The sequence below is a fragment of the Macrobrachium nipponense genome, chromosome 27 (genome assembly GCF_015104395.2).
Source record: "Macrobrachium nipponense isolate FS-2020 chromosome 27, ASM1510439v2, whole genome shotgun sequence".
NCBI lineage: Eukaryota > Metazoa > Arthropoda > Malacostraca > Decapoda > Palaemonidae > Macrobrachium > Macrobrachium nipponense.
In genome coordinates, this window is record NC_087216.1 from 18,451,892 (window position 1) to 18,469,116 (window position 17,225).

Consider the following 17,225-nt stretch of genomic DNA (forward strand, 5'->3'; position numbering starts at 1 on the left):
GACTGTGCAATTATGTTTGTCTGTCTATCAATTCTTTTGCTGAGAGCAAGAGAGATAAAAGAAGGAAGAAATAGAAACACCAAATGTATACCTTATGTAACATCCTGCATCAAATTTACCTTAAATTATTATCATATTACTGTATTAATCTTAGAGATTGTATTAATATAATTTCAAAGTAATCCTAAATATTAGTAGCCTTAAAGGTATATACTTACATACGTACTTATAACACTTGAAGCCAAGAGAGACAGAGTTACCACTGTGACAAGTATCTTGTGGAGAGAGAGAGAGAGAGAGAGAGAGAGAGAGAGAGAGAGAGAGAGAGTGAGTGAGTTGTCCTTACAGTATTTAAAAGAGAGAAATGGAATGATTATTGTATTTAAAATACTCAGATATGAATTTTGTACTTACAGTTATAGTATTATTTTTGGAAAATATTAATGATAAACTTATTACATACATGTCCATGATAATGATCTCATCTTAGTAAGAGAGAGAGAGAGATTACATAAAGCCATTAAATTCGTTGACCATTGTATGGCATTGTTACTTTCCCAGCTCCGAGCATCACTGGAGTTATGAGGTAGGGAAATTGATACAGAAAAAGACGAAGGGAAGAATTTTCATTTGAAATTAGTTATCGTATTATTACTACTTCTATTATTAGTATTATTATTATTATTTGAAAATAAAATAAACACGTGCATCTACCATAAACATTCTCTCATCTCAGTGAGAAAGAGGAGTTATCCTTACAAGTGAAATGGAAAGGTAATTTTCATCTCTTTAAAATACTACCATTATGAATTTTGTAGTTACAGTTTTATTATTATTATTATTATTATTATTATTATTATTATTATTATTATTATTAAATAACTGAAATTATCAATAAACATTTTACATACTAGTACCATAAAAATTCTTTCATCTCGATAAAAGAGAGAGAGAGAGAGAGAGTGTATCTCTCTCTGTTCTCTCAAAAAATACTTATAATGCTTCCAGCGAAAGAGAGGGAGGGAGTTACCACTATGACACATTATCTTTTGTGGCAAAAGAGAGAGATTATTGTATTTCTTTAAAATACAGTAGTACCTCGAGATACGAGAGGCTCAACTTACGAAAAATCCAAGTTACGAAAAATCCAAGTTACGAAAGCCAATGCGAAAAATTTTACTGCTCTACATACGAAAAGTTTTCAAGATACGAAAGGTTGTTGCTGTAAAGTCCCGAGGTTCGCCCGGACCACCGAGAACAATTTTAAAACTCCCGCGCCGCCAACTGAGTAAACTCGCCACCATCCTCCCACTCTCCCATTGGTTCCTGATGCTAGTCACCCCATAAGGTCCTGCTCTCCTATTGGTCAGCATCTACCCCTTGTGCTTTAAGTATTCTATTGGTAAAAGGTTGCTGTAAATTGAAAAACTTAAGAAAAACAAATTAGGTAAAGATAGAATAAAGAATAGAAATGAATGGTTATTATACGTTTCGGTAGTTTCAGTAGTTGAAGAGAGAGAATGAAAATTTATGGCTTACCGTGTAAAAGTGATTGCTTGGCGATCGTTCGATACTGGTAAGTGCTGGATGTAAACAGACGTTTGGAAGCTTTTTTTTGTTTGTTTATTATAGTTAATGGTTACTTAATAATTATTTGAAATGAGTACATGCAATACATTTAATAAAAAAAATTGTGAATTAGATATAAAATATAAAATAAATCAGACTGCCAACAAATATGTATTTTTTTAGAATTCTTCTTCTGTTTTATTATTACGTTACGTATACGCATGTTTCATTATAGCAGTCGGTAACTCGGTATCTTCATTAGGTAAAGATAGAATAAAGAATAGAAATGAATGGTTATTATACTGTTTGGTGGTTTCATTAGTTGAAGAGAGATACTAATGACAATTTATAGCTTACTGTGTACTAGGAAAAATGATTGCTTGGCGCTTGTTCGATACTCTAAGACGGGTAAGAGCTGGATGTAAACAATCGATCGGAAGGTTTGTTTTTTGTTTGTTTATTATAGTTAATGATTAATTAATAATTATTTGAAATGAGTACATACTGATTATTTTTACATTTTATTGGCATATTCTAAGCTTTTAGCTCTTAGGTTTAGATGTCAGAATCATAGACTAGGCTACAGTAGCAACCGCTAAACATAGGCTAAAAAGGCTTTAAAATTGCTAAGGGGACATATGCTAAAGTCGTAATATATGCAGTAAAAATGGGGTTGAACATTACATGCAGTTGAATATTACTCAAGTATGTACAGTATTTTGCCTTTTTGGAGTCATATTTCTTCCGTCGTAACCTAGAACATGTTTTAGGCCTGGAAATATAATTTACTGGGGTGTTTTTGGAGGGCTTGGAACGGATTAGCCATTTTACATGTAAAATGTGTTCCAAGTTACGAAAAACTCATAATACGAAGGCCGTCTCGGAACGGATTAATTTCGTATCTCGAGGTACCACTGTACTATCACATAATATGAATTTTGTAATTACAGTTATTATGATTATTATTATTATGATTATTATTATTATTATTATTATTTGAAAGTATTAAAAACAAATAGTACAAGTACTATAAAAAATCTCGAGTCTCGGTAAATGAGAGAGAGAGAGAGAGAGAGAGAGAGAGAGAGAGAGAGAGAGAGAGAGAGAGAGAGAGAGAGAGAGAGAGAGAGAGAGAGAGAAATTTCATGAGCACTTGGTGGCAGCAACAAAACAGCTCCTTCCCCCTCCTGTCACTTAACTTGATATGTATATCTGACAGTTTTAGTACCTGGAGTTAGAGAAAGAAGACTGGGATTTCCTTCATTCTTCCATAATTTTTTAGATTTATAAGCTAAAATCTTACTAATTCACTTTAGTATTTTCTTTAATGAATTGATATTATTGATGTATAAATTAATATTAATATTTGAAAATAGTAAATCATTTATTTATTATACAAAAAAACATACATGAGAGAGAGAGAGAGAGAGAGAGAGAGAGAGAGAGAGAGAGACGATGAGAGAGACGAGAGGAGAGAGAGAGAGAGAGAGAGAGAGAGAGAGAGGAGAGAGAGAGAGAGAAAATTATTATTTTTATTATGTGATATATTTTAAACTTATTAAACTTACTGATACAGTATTAATCAAAATTAATATTTGAAAATTTGTAAATCATTTTTGTATCATAAAAATGTATTTAGTCATGAAAATAAACATAAAAATACACTAATTAGTGATTATTTTCGTCGGAAAATTCCGCGAATGGGCGAGTCCATCCGCGAATAATTTCTAGATAGGCTTCAAAGGAAAATCCGCGAATGTGTGAGTCCGCGAATCCGGAGAACGCGAATGCGGGGGCACCACTGTAGTCCCACCTCATGCCACCCTTCACTCTGCGTTTCCTGGGCCTAAAGCAAAGTGACTCCTCTCCTCGCAGTCAAGCTGACCTCCAACTGCCAGACAAGTAGTTAACTACCGAACCTACTTGTTCGAAGCTTACGCCCGGTTCAGCTGCCGCTAAGTACCTTCCTATTGTTAAAGGACCGAAGGTTTGTATAGTTAGGAAAAATACAATTTCCGACAAATTGTTATTTTTCCTAACTATACAAACCTGAGGTCCTTTAACAGATATGCCCACCTCATGCCACCCCTCAATCTGAACCTGGGCCGAAAGGCAAAGTGGAGTGTTTACATCCAGGCAGGCTAGCCTGTCTCACGGTAGTTACTGCCTAACAACCTTGTTCAAGATTCAACAGTTGTAATTCCAGCTACGCCGAAAGTATATACCTATTGTTAGGAAAAATACAATTTTTGAGATTGTGATTTTTATTTATAATGAGTTATCTTCAAATATGTTATGCATTATAAAGGAAATGCCAAAGATACACTAATAAGATACTAAAACTAGCACCCATGCAAGTTTTAGTAGTTATCTTAGTTATCTTAGTTAAGTACTGAAGTGATTGATTTTATTGAGATATAAATTTTTCATATAGTTATTACCTATTTGACTAGTACCTCTTGTTAGTAAGGTAGTTGCTGGAAAATGATTATAAAGGCGTGGTATTTGTTTTTTCTTATTTTAATGACTATTAGGTATATTATCTTGTGTCTCTTTAAAATCAGGCTCCTAGTATGTTTATTTTTTCGAAGAATATTAGTCTTCTCTTCCAATGTGTTAACATAAGATGTACCAGAGTGGTTGTCATGCAAAATTACATTCTTTTGAAGTAATTTCCACCAGGAAACTTTTGTTTAGTTTGTCAGATTTTATAAGACGCAGTTGATATTGGAAGTTTTCAGGTTGTTTCCATATAATAAGGGAGGATGATAACTAGCTTATTGGTTGTCTTTGGTTCTCAAACACCCATTTCTTGTGTATTTGCAGGTTGGTCCCTCAGCTATTCAGGTGACATCAGCTGAGAAGACAAAGGTGCTATCTCATTCTGTACTACTCAATGATGTGTACTATGCCTCAGAAATCGAAGAGGTAAGACGACAGTCATTATTCTAAATGGAGTACTGGATTGAATGTCAAATTATTATATTTGAGTTTGGAAATAGAATGTTACTTTTATAAAAAGAAGAATCTCAGATTAACAATTTCAGCCAAACTAAGAAATACAAAATATGTAAATGTATTTGTCTTTGTTAATTGTCAATTTCTGCTTTCAGGTGTGTTTAGTTGATGATAATCAATTCACATTAACCATAGCCAATGAATCGGGACCTCTGTCTTTTATCCATAATGACTGTGATAGCATAGTTCAAGCCATAATCCATATCAGGGCGAGATGGGAACTCTCCCAGCCAGTAAGTAGTTGTGAATCATTAAAGATTTTCATTAAACTGGTAAAAATAATTAAATTCATGGGTAATTGTGTGAAACTTTACTCTTACCACCATTGATTATAACTTTCAGACTTCCTGAACCTCTGTTGTGCCCCATTTAGTCTTGGTGGTCATATCTGTACAACACAAACCTTTTGATCTTAGTTGGTATGACTAAGTACAGTAGTGATAAGAACAGTAAGGAAAACACCGGTTGTCAAGATTGCTGCATTCCTTTCATAGAATGCACTTAACCAAGATCTTCAGCCACCTATTCTGTCTTACAGCTTCATGCTTCTTTAGGACAGCATTCATTGCCATGGTTATCTTCTTAGCCCTGTAGATTTACATGATTGGATTGTCAAGTGAACGAGTGACAATGGGTAAAGTTCAAACCACTTGCCAATGAAACCCAATTTTATTTCTCCTAAATAAATGACATTAGCAATGCAAATGAGAAACTAGATTATGTTACTAGTGTTTAGGAAAGGATGTCATTTAAGGAACTGAAATTAAATGAGATAGAACTGAATTTATTTTGGTGGGAAAGAAAAATAACTTGAGAACCTCTTGAGAGGTTTGACTAAAAGTAAATAGTTATCCAGTTCTGATGCATACAATTTTTGTGACTTATACTGCTAGACTAATTTTTCATTACTCTTCAATAACATAGCAAGGGTTACTGGCCATCGCCTTAAAGATATTACCTTGGTTGAAAAATGTCTTGAATGTGGGTTTATAAAAACTTGATTATCTTAAATAATATGGATAGACTGTTGCAACTCTCACCCATGATATATATACCTTAGGAATCTGCAAATATTAAATAGAGTAGCATGATTGAGAGTCTGATGCACCCTAGAATAGGATTACCCCTCTGACTAGCCAAACTCTGTTACATTCTAATCTTAGTGTCTTGAGCATGATTTGTACAAATTTAACTGGAATACATTTTAAGAAAAATGTGCTTGATAAGTTACTTCAGATGTTTTCCCCATATTGTAATTTAGTTTAGGGGGAAATATTTTGGCCATAGTGTTCATTTTATAAAGTGTGTTGAGTGTTTGTAAGTGCATAGTTACTTAAGTTCTTTTTAAAATAATGAGAGCCAAATGTAATTGATGCAGTATTTTACTATTCAGGATTCTGTAACAGTACATCAGAAGATTAGACCTAAGGATGTTCCGGGAACGTTATTAAACATGGCATTGTTGAATTTAGGTTCTCTTGATCCTAACTTGAGAACAGCAGCTTATAACCTTCTCTGCGCTTTAACTGCGACTTTTGATCTCAAAATTGAGGGACAACTATTGGAAACTTCTGGTGAGTAATGAAATGAGAGATGACTTTTCATGTAAATTGTAGCCAGTCTCTCTAGGATTGGTTGATTTCTAATGCTTGTGATTTTATGAGCTTTAGGCATACATGTAATCAGTTAATAATGTGAAGAATCTGTGCATACTGTATTTTTGTTTTTTACTGTTGATCATAGCCTTAAGATTACATACTTTGCAGGCCTTTGTATTCCATCTAACAACACCATCTTCATTAAGAGTGTGAGTGAGAAATTGGCAGTTAATGAGCCCCATCTAACCTTAGAATTTCTGGAGGAATGTATACAGGGCTTCCGTGCCTCCAGCATAGAACTTAAACATTTGTGCTTGGAATATATGACACCCTGGCTTCCTAATCTGACCAGGTATGAAAATTGGGAATATAGTGTGTTGAATGTTTCTCTGGGTTAAGGTACTGTACAAATATTGGTTTTGTGGGTGTGTCATATCACTGTTGGGTCTATTTCCATTATGAGAAGTGTTTCTGATCTTTGAGAGAGAGAAAGGCATCCTCTTTTTGTTTGCTTATGGGATTAGAATACTGTTCTTTGCAAATGTAAGGGTAAATTGTATGACGGTTTTTTATACAAACTTATTTAATGTGCAGTTGTAAATTGTTTTGGTAGCTTCTTTGCTTTCCTGCTTTCATATATTGATTGTAAAAACTTTTATAATTGTTTCATGCCCTGTACATTTTAGTTTATTAACCTGTCACTAAGTACTGTACATATTAATAGTTTGTAATATTTTGCAGGTAAGGTAAATTCTTAAATTGTAAATATAAATCCAGTGGTGATTTTAAAACCTGTCTTTCCCAAAGTAAATAGACTTCTGTCTATGCAAATCTATAAAATTTTAACTACAGTGTATTGTCATTGAATGATCTTGATGTAATTTTTAACCATTGATTGAGAAATATAGGTTGGCATGCTCATTTTGATATAGATTTGGTGTGTGATAGAGTAAGTTCTCATGTAATATATTTTGTCATAGCATAGTGTGAAGTTGGAAATGCCATGAAATAATGTTGGATTTTATTCAACCTTGTGTATAATCCCATATAATTGTGTTTTGAATTGTTTCTCCAGATTTTGCAGCCATCCGGATGATAAGAAGCGTGCAAAAGTTGCCATGATCCTAGACAAACTGATAACGCTTACCATAGAAGAGGTGGAAATGTATCCATCAATACAAGCTAAGATTTGGGGTAACATAGGTCAGGTAAGAAAATGAAAACCACAACAATATATGTCTATTGTTTTATATTTGCCAGTGGAAGGGTGCATAGGTAAAATATATGTTCGGTTTGTTCCGATACGTAATACAAACCTTCGGTCCTTTAACAATAGGAATATACTTTCGGCGTAGCTGGAATTACGGCCATTGAATCGTGAACAAGGTGGTTAGGCAGTAACTACCATGGGGCAGGCTAGTCTGCCCTGATGTAAACACTCCACTTTACTTTTGCCGTCTTCCGATGAAGACGTGTGTTTGTGAGCTCTGGCTGACTGGTCGTTGATCTTTTTTCCTGGTGGGATCCTTTTGGTTTATTTTTTGTATTTAAATGATTATGCATATACGGTGTTTGATATTAATACTAAAAACAAAGGTTTGTCCTTGGTTTTTCAATTAATATACAAACCCACTTTTTGTGATAGCCTTTTTAACCGCCCCTCTACTTGTGTTAAGAGCCGGCGGCTAAGGTATGCCAACATATTTACATTCTTTCGCCCTTTAACGCTGACTCAGACCTGCATGAGGACGAGATATGTATTTATCGTGAGGGTGAGACATGTATTTAACGTAAGTGATATTGATCCTGTAAAGGGACATGTATTCATCCGGAAATTACGCTTACGCTTGGAAATTACCAAGGGAACTTCAAAGGTTTGTCCGTGTTTTGTTGTTATGGTGATTCTCTTCTCCTTCTTCCTTTCACTTACTATCGGAAGAAGGTAGAAGGATGGGCAAGCGGTGCTGATGTAGGGGGATCTCCTCTCACTTCGGAGGGCAGCGCCCTTGGATGTGAGGAGTATCCTCATTACTTTAATATTTTTTTCCCTTACTTTACAAACTAGTGGTGATTGTGTTTTCAGCAGTATTGGTTGGATGCTCTTCGTGTTGGTTATCCTAACCTTGGAATTGTACCTATGACTTGTAGCATGTTGCGTACCGATCCTCGAGTGTGTGTACTGATCCCTTGCTGATAATCATTTTCATTACCACTACTACCTGGGAGTTATGTCACTGGATGAAGCTGTCGCGCTGCCCTGTGAGGTATCTACTCCTGATGGTAGAAGTCTGACAGAAGGAGAAACCGAAGAGGAAAGCTCATCAAGTGTCGTCATCCTCCTCTACGAGATCATCATTTCTTCATGCCTCCCCCCCTTCAACTTTTAAGGCTTTGCCGTAAAAGAGAAGGTGGTCTCCCCCCCTAAGAAGTCTCGTCATGGGACTTCTAAGGGTCTGTCTCGCTCCGGTGAGACAGGTGGGTCTTCTACTGGTCCTCCCGTTCCCGAAGGAACGGGGCCCATCTCTCCTTCCTCAGGGAGGAAGCAGACGGAGACCATGGCGGTACCGGCCGCAGCTGGTATTTCCTCTCCCGGTTCCGAAGGTTCTACTTCCAGACCAGGAACCGTCTCGGCCGCCCGCTTGCAAGCGTTACCGAGTGTACGGTCACCTATGGGTGACCGTGCACCCAGGGTCTAGACTGCTGAGTTCGCTCCCCGTGTCAGGACCCAGGCACAGAGCGGAAGATGGTAGAGTCGCTTGGGTGACTCTTGCCAGACTGGCCATCGCTCTCGCAGCGATCGTCCGATGCCCAGGGTTGACGTGACGTTCCTGCGGGTCCATGCATGCAGAGACCGGTGGAGGAGGACCATCCAGCTCTCTTTTAATTAATCTTTTTCTTTCAGAGACAGCCCCACCCAGATGACCGACCATTCTCGGGGGTGGCAGACGCTTCACCTGCCAGGTAGGAGTTTCGTAGCCCTCCTCGAGGAAGCATTCTCTCCACTGCTACTCCCACAGGTCCCTCCGGACAGGTGCAGTTGGGCCGTGTTGCTTCGGCAACTGCCCCAACTCCGTCCTGAATGTAGGACCTGTTGGTTGTCGTGAGGAATTGGCGAAGAGGAAGGTGTCGCCGTCATCTTCTGCCGAGGCGGCAGAAGATGACGGCGACACCTTCCTCTTCTTCCTAGACTTCCTCTTCGCCAATTCCTCACGACAACCAACAGGTCCCCTTCGACTTCTGAGGCCCCCTAGCCTAAGAAGACGAAGGTAGCCTCCTCCGGTGGGACAGTTGGGGCTTCCGCTGGTTCCTGTTCCTTCGGGAACGGGGCCTGTCTCTCCTTCCGCAAGGAAGAAGATGACGGGGACCGGAGGGGTACTGGCTACCACCGGTACCTCCTCTCCTGGCGCCAGAGGTTCTGCCTCGATGCCAGGCACCATCTCGGCCTCTCGTTCGCGAGAGGTACCGAGTGTACGGTCACCTGCGGGTGACCGTGCAGCCAAGACCCAGGCAACCGAGTTCGCTTGGCGCCAGCAATCGCTCTCGTGGCGAGCCGCCGGTACTCAGGGTTGACGCGACAGTCCCAGACCGGCCGCGGGCTGAGGCGAGGAAGCGGTCCCCTCTGTTGCCTGGACCAGCCTCAGCTGGTCCAAGCGGCGTGACACGCCATGAGGAACAGGCCTCGCTCCCACCGCGACAGTGGACTCTGGCGGTCCCCTGACCGCCGCGCCCACTGGGACTGGGTGGAGAGGGGGACCAGCAGCAGCTGTTCTGACGCTTGGGACCGTCACCACTGTTCTCGGTCCAGCCGCTCGACCAGGCGTGCAGATCGATTGCCACCGCGAGTTGGCGAGCGTCTGCAGCCCCCTCCAGCACGCCGGTTCTGCCGGTGGGCGAGGGGGGAGCGTCAGGTCTACCTCTCCTATCCCTTCAACTTCCTCGGGCTACACCGAGAAGAGTGAGGAGTGATCGCGAGGGGCGCTCTCCTCGCGCTCCCACAGTGACAGTGGACTCTGCCTGTCCCCTGACTGCCGCTCACCCACCGGGACCGGACGGATAGGGGAACCAGCAGTAGCTCTTCTGACGCTCGGGACCATCGCCGATTCTCTCGGTCTAGCCGCTCGACCAGTGCAGCGCGATCGCCAGCAGCTCTCCTGAAGAGACTGACGCTCCGTTCTGGTCCAGCGTTTCTTCACAAGAAGACCGCTGGTCCAGACCTGTAGCTCGATCGCCACCGTGGGTTGGTGATTGCCTGCAGTCCTCACAGCCTACTGGTTCTGCTAGTAGGCAGGGTAGGAGCGTCAGGTCTCCCTCACCTGTCCCTTCAACCTCCTCAGGCTACAACGGGAGGAACGAGGCGAACAGGAACCCCGTGAGGAATGCACTTCTTACGGTCCGGCCACGAGCCTGGTTCGTTCTTGGGACCAACAGATTCTTGCTCAAGTGGTTGGAGGAGATTGTGGGGGGCTGGCGAGGACGAATGACGCTTCCCAGACTCTCTGAGGGACCATCACCGCCGTTCACATGACGGTCCGACTGGACCACGCACTCGAGACCGGGATGGGCTCTCCCTTCGGTCCTCTTGAGAGGTTTCGACCTCGACGAGGATTGGGACGTGTCGAAGGACGGTATCGGCTCTCTCCTGTCAGTTGCTCGCTCAGCCCCACCCAGACAATGGTCACGGTGGCGGCAGACGTTTAGCCTACCGTACGAGTTTTCCCTACCCGGGAAAACGTTTTCTCCAGGAATGTTTTCCTAGACTGTGCGGCCATCACCGCATGGTGATGGCTGCCCGTACTCGCTTCTCCGGCTGCTAGTTCCGCTGGGAAGGCGAGCTAGTATCCAATCTTCCTCCTCCATTCCCTCTCTCCCTATGGCTGCGACGGGAAGGGGAGGGATCCTGCAGAGTGTTCTCCGTAGGATTCCACACCGGGGACTGCGTTCCTGGGGGGAACCTTCGGATCCTACCGGATGTAAGTCCCCGTTGTTGAGGAAGGATCTTGCCCTATCCTCGATTTCTACGGGAATCGGGAGGACCACCGCCCGAGGATCGTCTTGACGAATTCGGTGGCGCTTTCGCCGAGTGCTTAGAATTCTTCGGAGTTTCTAGCACTCCGAGTGTTCTGGCCTTCCACGATCTGCAAACACTTGGGCGAAACCATGGTCCAGAGTGGGCGAGACGAGAATCCCCGGTAATTGTTACTACGATAATTGGGAATCTCGCCGAATGCTCGAATTCCTGGAATCTCTAGCGTTTGAAGGAAGTACTGCTGCTGAAGGAAGAATATCTCGGGAGGGGCTCAGCCTGGATGGACCTGACGTCGCCTCAGTAGGCGACCAACTCCGGGATAGAGGAGAACGGGTGTGAACATCCAGTTCGGCTTGAACTATCGTCTTCAGTATCCAGGTCACCATAGAAGCCTTCCTGCGGGAAAACTTCATTAGAGAATGAAGGGTGTCGGCTTCCAGTCCTTATTCTTGTTCCTCAAATGGAAGAGAATTTAGGATGAGGTCTATGTACAGGAACCCATAAATATACTACGTATATTGCCCTTGCAACATGCTTCTGTTATCAGTTGAATTGTCCAAGGTGTAGGCACATACCGTAGTTAACTCTATGGGTTGTGACCGAGACGAATAGTATCTTCTTAATTGAACTGCAACTCGGGACTGCCCTGCAAACCTCCCAGGAGTTACCAGTTTCGATTTTGAGATACTTGTGGTATTGTTACAACAACAACACCTCAGTGTTTGCATTCACCAAAATCCGTTTCGTTTAAATGCAAATGCTCGAGCGTATTTTTTTGCGCTCGATGGTTCTAGCCGAACGAGAGCTAGCGTTGTATGGGCTGCCTGCCGCAGCCCAGTACCGGCTGGCTCTCCAAGATAGTACGGTCGGATTATGTCTCTCTCCTCTGCAATGATTGACTACCGAACCGAATCTCTGGCCGGCAATCACAGACATAGGTCTCTGGTTGGCTGGAATTCTCGCATACGTGAATGACCATCTCTACTGCATCGCCTTGGACATTGCGAGAATTTTCAGACTGAGATCTCTCTATAGACTCGCTATCATCTTTCTGTTTACCACACGGTAACAGAAGTCTGTAGCCTAGTGTCTCCGCTGCATCGTACCTGCCGCTGCGATAATGCGGAATGATTTCTTCAGACATCTGAGTTTGTCTTCTAAATATATCTCATATTCGTAGGTGTGCAATTGTACATTGTTCACCCCGAATTGTAGATGTATAACGGAAGACATCGCCTGTTCCCCGCCCTGCCAGCTCTACTTCCAAGTATATAGATGCCCTCCCTAGATAACCTGGGAAGAAGATGATGATTCAGCCCATGAGGAGCGGTTCTTCAGGCATTACATCCCTGTGTTTTCATTACTGGAAAGCGCTCCGCTTTCATTGCAACTCCGACTTCTCACCGAACAGCAATGAAGTAGCATTTTAACGTTTTTAGTCCTTTGTAAATCACAGGGATTAAACCGTCTTCGTGGGTTGGTGTCATTGGCGGGACTTTTCTAAGTTCAGAATCTTTAGAGTTACTTCTCTTGATTCGGCTGTGAAGATGTAGGTCGGCATTCATCTACCACCTTCGTCTTCAACGGCACATAATGTTGTTTCTCCTTAGCTGAGATTCAACTATTATGAGAACTTCTGTCTTGCCATCAGGGACCTCGGTCTCTAGAAGGCAATTGACTTTCGCCTGTTGGGCACATCCCTTGAGAGAATCATCATCTCGCCTTCCGGCACTGGTGGCAACAGATAGACAATTTGTATGGTCTCTCGGCATAACCCCTCAAAAGGCAAGGGTCACGTGACTACTCCTTGGATGCTTGGACAGCTCGCCTCACACAACCGAATGCAGTCAGTCAGCAGCTGTCGAAGCGTCCAAGACTGTCACGAGCTACGCTGTGGACTTTGTATTGGTTGTTCTAGATCAATCATTACTTCGTCCTACTAACGTGTTCCGGTACCCATAACCATCGACACCCACCATGGAGCGTCGGTGTCTTATCCACCGTGGAGACGAAGAGACTTCGCCGCAGTGGGGTACGAGACCGTGAGAGACTTCGCTGCAGTGGGATACGAGACTGCGAGACACTTCGCTGCAGTGGGATACGAGACCGCTAGACACTTCGCTGCAGACGGATAGACCAGTAAGGGTACTGGACATCACTCCGAAGAATATGTCGGACAGGAAGATGGACAGGTCATTGCGACCATATCCTTCTTTCCCTTCGGAACTGCCCACAGGTCCTTGGAACTTCATTTCCCTGGACCAGTGGTGGATGCTTGCAGGATGTGTTTGCTTACCCAGCTCCTTGACAGGACAAGTTGCATCATCCATGGTGTGCAGTTGTAGAGGTAAGAAGGATGCGAGAGTGGCTGGCTCTCCCCCTTCCCCGCCTCGTCCATTCCTCGTCCTTCGGGTTGAGGATAGGACTCCAGCTCACACTGGCTGGTCGGACGATTGATGCGGTAAGCCTATACATAATCATCCATGCAATAATGCAAACCCTTCCCAGAACTTTGCATTAATGTCTCCGACGCCAGTAATCTTCACAGCCCTTATTTGGATGAGTCACGATCCCTCACTCATTTCGAAAAGGCCCAGAAGTCTGATTCTTGATCACGCAGCTCCTATACTCCGATCAAGTTGTCAGAGGCAGCAGGGCACTCCTCGCTCTTACGACCAAGAGGAGTAGCCTAGGTGCGCAGAACTCCAGTCAGTTCTAGAGGCTCACTCAGATTCCCAACAATCAGTGAGTCTTCCTATTGTTAAAGGACTGAGGGTTTGTATTACGTATCAGAACAAATAACAATTTGTCGAAAATTGTATTTTTCCTAACTATACAGACCTGAGGTCCTTTAACAAATATGCCCACCTCATGCCACCCCTCAATCTGAACCTGGGCCGAAAGGCAAAGTGGAGTGTTTACATCCGGGCAAGCTAGCCTGCCCCACGCTAGTTACTGCCTAACCTTTTGTTCAAGATTCAACGGCCGTAATTCCAGCTACGCCGAAAGTATATTCCTATTGTTAAGGACCTCAGGTTTGTATAGTTAGGAAAAATACAATTTTCGACAAATTGTTATTTTAGATATTTGATAGGCAGATCTACTGTGCATTTAAATTGTTTCTAACTGGTTTTGAAGTGCAAAATATACTTTGTGGTAATTTTTACCAATGCATTTTTTACATTTTTTATTGCTAGAAATGTCAAATGTAATGCAATTATATTGATTTTCCTGTCACCTTAGGAAAAATGAAATCATTATAAATGTTTAATAGGTTTGGGGATTGCATTATAGTGCCGTTGTATGGAAATAACATGAATATTATATCATTCAGGTATCAGAATTGATTGACATGGTGTTGGACTCCTTTATAAAACGATCTGTAACGGGTGGTTTAGGATCTGCTCAGGCAGAAATCATGGCTGACACAGCAGTCGCATTAGCTTCGGCCAATGTGGCATTAGTAGCAAGAAAAGTCATTGGTCGATTGTGTAGAGTGAGTACTTTTCTTTTGTTCTGTATAATTCTCTGATTTGTAAAAGTTTTTAGCTTTACTATTAGGAAAATATAGAAGAAGCAATGATGAATTATTTTTTCATGTTGACCTTCAAAATTTTTAGGAATTTTCAAATACGTAAATTTTATGAGCTAACAAAGTAAGTCTTATAGTTGACAGATTTTAAAAAGGCCTTTGTTTCTATTGCAGGTCATAGACAAGACATGTACATCACCTACTGCAACTTTGGAGCAGCATTTGATGTGGGATGACATTGCAATCCTTGCAAGATATTTGCTCATGCTCTCATTTAACAATTGCCTGGATGTAGCACGCCACTTACCGTACCTGTTTCACATAATAACCTTTTTAGTGTGCACTGGGCCTGTTTCAATGAGAGCATCTACACATGGACTAGTTATTAATATAATCCACTCACTATGTACCTGTACTAAACCCTCATTTTTGGGTAAGTAGTTGTTTTTAGTATGGTATTATAAGCCTTTTGTGACATAAAGAGTTTTTGTTAGTGCTTTAACATATGTAACCATGTTTATTTGATATGGAACATGTCAGTTTTTTATTTTATTCTTGTAAGAGCATAAGACTTTGTTTATTCATATTCGATAGCTTACATTAAAAATTCACATATGATTGCATTGATTTCAATAAAAGATTTAAAGATATTTTATTTTAAAAAGGTGGAATGGGAGGGAGAATTAACAAATTATTTTGTATTAAACAGGAAATGGTGATAAATATGGAGATCCAAGCTTGTAAAATGGAGGTTAGCATAGCTGGAGAGAGTTTTGAAATGTTGTAGGGAGAGAGAGGAGTCAGTAACCTATGGCTCTGAAGTGATATACTGATTTGGAATTTGTTTTAATGTACCTTGTTAAATTATTATTAATTTAAGGTGTAACTTATTCTATTTTTGTGATGTATTGTAAGGTTTAAATATCCAGGCTTAACATGAAAATTTTTTAATGATGAGTAAGATCATTTTTATTCTTTTCCTATCAGTATAATGAATCTGTTGTGCCAGTGGTCATGATTATGAGTGTAGATTTGTAATTTATACCAATTTGCTTGCAGACAAAAACAGACATAATTTACTTTTAACCAAAATAGACAGAGAGCATACATACTTATTGGTGACTGCTATAGTTGTTAGATTTTGAGAATTTGGGCGTCAATTTCTCTTGCATCATTTTGTAACAGTCTGTATTTCTCTCTTTTCAGAGGAAACTCAGCGTGTCTTACGTCTCTCCTTGGATGAGTTTTCCTTACCCAAGTTTTATCTTCTTTTTGGGATCAGCAAAGTCAAATCTGCGGCTGTTACGGCTTTCAGGTCGTCTTACAGGCATACGGGTGAACGAGGTTTGAGGTGAGTAAATGAAGACCTAGCTTTGGCACTATTCTTTGGCTGTCATACATAGATGTGCATGTTTGCCTGTGCACTAAAATTATCTGTAGCTTTAATAAAATCACTTTAATTGGTTATTAGACATATTCTTAGATACTTGAATAATTGTAGATGAATGGAATCGGTGCTCTTATATTACAGTATAATTATAGCCCTGTTTCATGGCCATAAAATCTAGCTCAATAGAGGTAATGGGATATGTAAAAGGTTTTGTTTTTAAATTACCTATTTTAATTATGGATTACAGGGTGTTTATATACAGTGGACCCCCCGTATTTGCGTTCTCCAGATTCGCGGACTCACACATTCGCGGATTTCTCTGGGGAACGTTTCCCTGCATTATTCGCGGAAAATTCACGCATTCGCGGTATTTTTCTATGATAAATATCCACAAATTCCTGGTTTTTTTGTTGAATTTCATCATAAAATGCACTTTTTGTGATAAAACTATTAAAAAACCAAGTATGAAAATTTTTAGTGGGTTTTTCTTGAGTTTTAACTAACAAAATAGGCTGTTTTTAGCATTTTCATAGGGGTTCCAAACATTCGCGGATTCTAACTATTCACGGGGGGGTCTGGTACGCATCCCCTGCGAATACGGGGGGACCACTGTATATTTCCATAAGGTCTTCATGCAGTGTTTTGAATTAAAAAATTCTGTAAACATATCTGCTTAGAGTAATCATAGAGTAATAGGGCTTTTGTGAGATTGCTTCATTTTGTTTAGTTATTATTAACTTTAAAAAAGGAATGATAATCATTTTCTTTTCAACAGATATGGCCCAGATCGAAGCCTCTCCTGTGGAGTTAGTGACCGGGAAAGAATGTCTCTTACTTCATTAGAAACTATTACAGATGCACTTCTAGAAATGATGGAAGCTTGCATGCGTGATATTCCAGACTGTGATTGGCTGCAAGCATGGACAGGCCTTGCTAAGAGTTTTGCATTCCAGTATAACCCAGCTCTCCAGCCAAGAGCGCTTATTGTTTTTGGATGTATAAGTAAGTGCATTTTACTTGCGTAGAGGGGAGATGTTTTGAATTACTTTGCAATTTACCGAGTATGATCACTCGTATGATGTGTACGTGGGC

General features: G+C 41.1%; 1 protein-coding gene across 1 annotated transcript in view; it reads left to right on the forward strand.

Annotated features, from left to right (window-relative positions):
* LOC135200618 (neurofibromin-like) overlaps positions 1 to 17,225 on the forward strand; it is a 369,381-nt gene that overhangs the window by 189,873 nt on the left and 162,283 nt on the right. Inside the window, 9 exon segments of the mRNA XM_064229231.1 lie at positions 4,396 to 4,497; positions 4,683 to 4,820; positions 5,981 to 6,161; positions 6,354 to 6,537; positions 7,261 to 7,393; positions 14,546 to 14,707; positions 14,918 to 15,176; positions 15,950 to 16,094; positions 16,909 to 17,135. Coding sequence (XP_064085301.1) covers positions 4,396 to 4,497; positions 4,683 to 4,820; positions 5,981 to 6,161; positions 6,354 to 6,537; positions 7,261 to 7,393; positions 14,546 to 14,707; positions 14,918 to 15,176; positions 15,950 to 16,094; positions 16,909 to 17,135 — 1,531 coding nt within the window.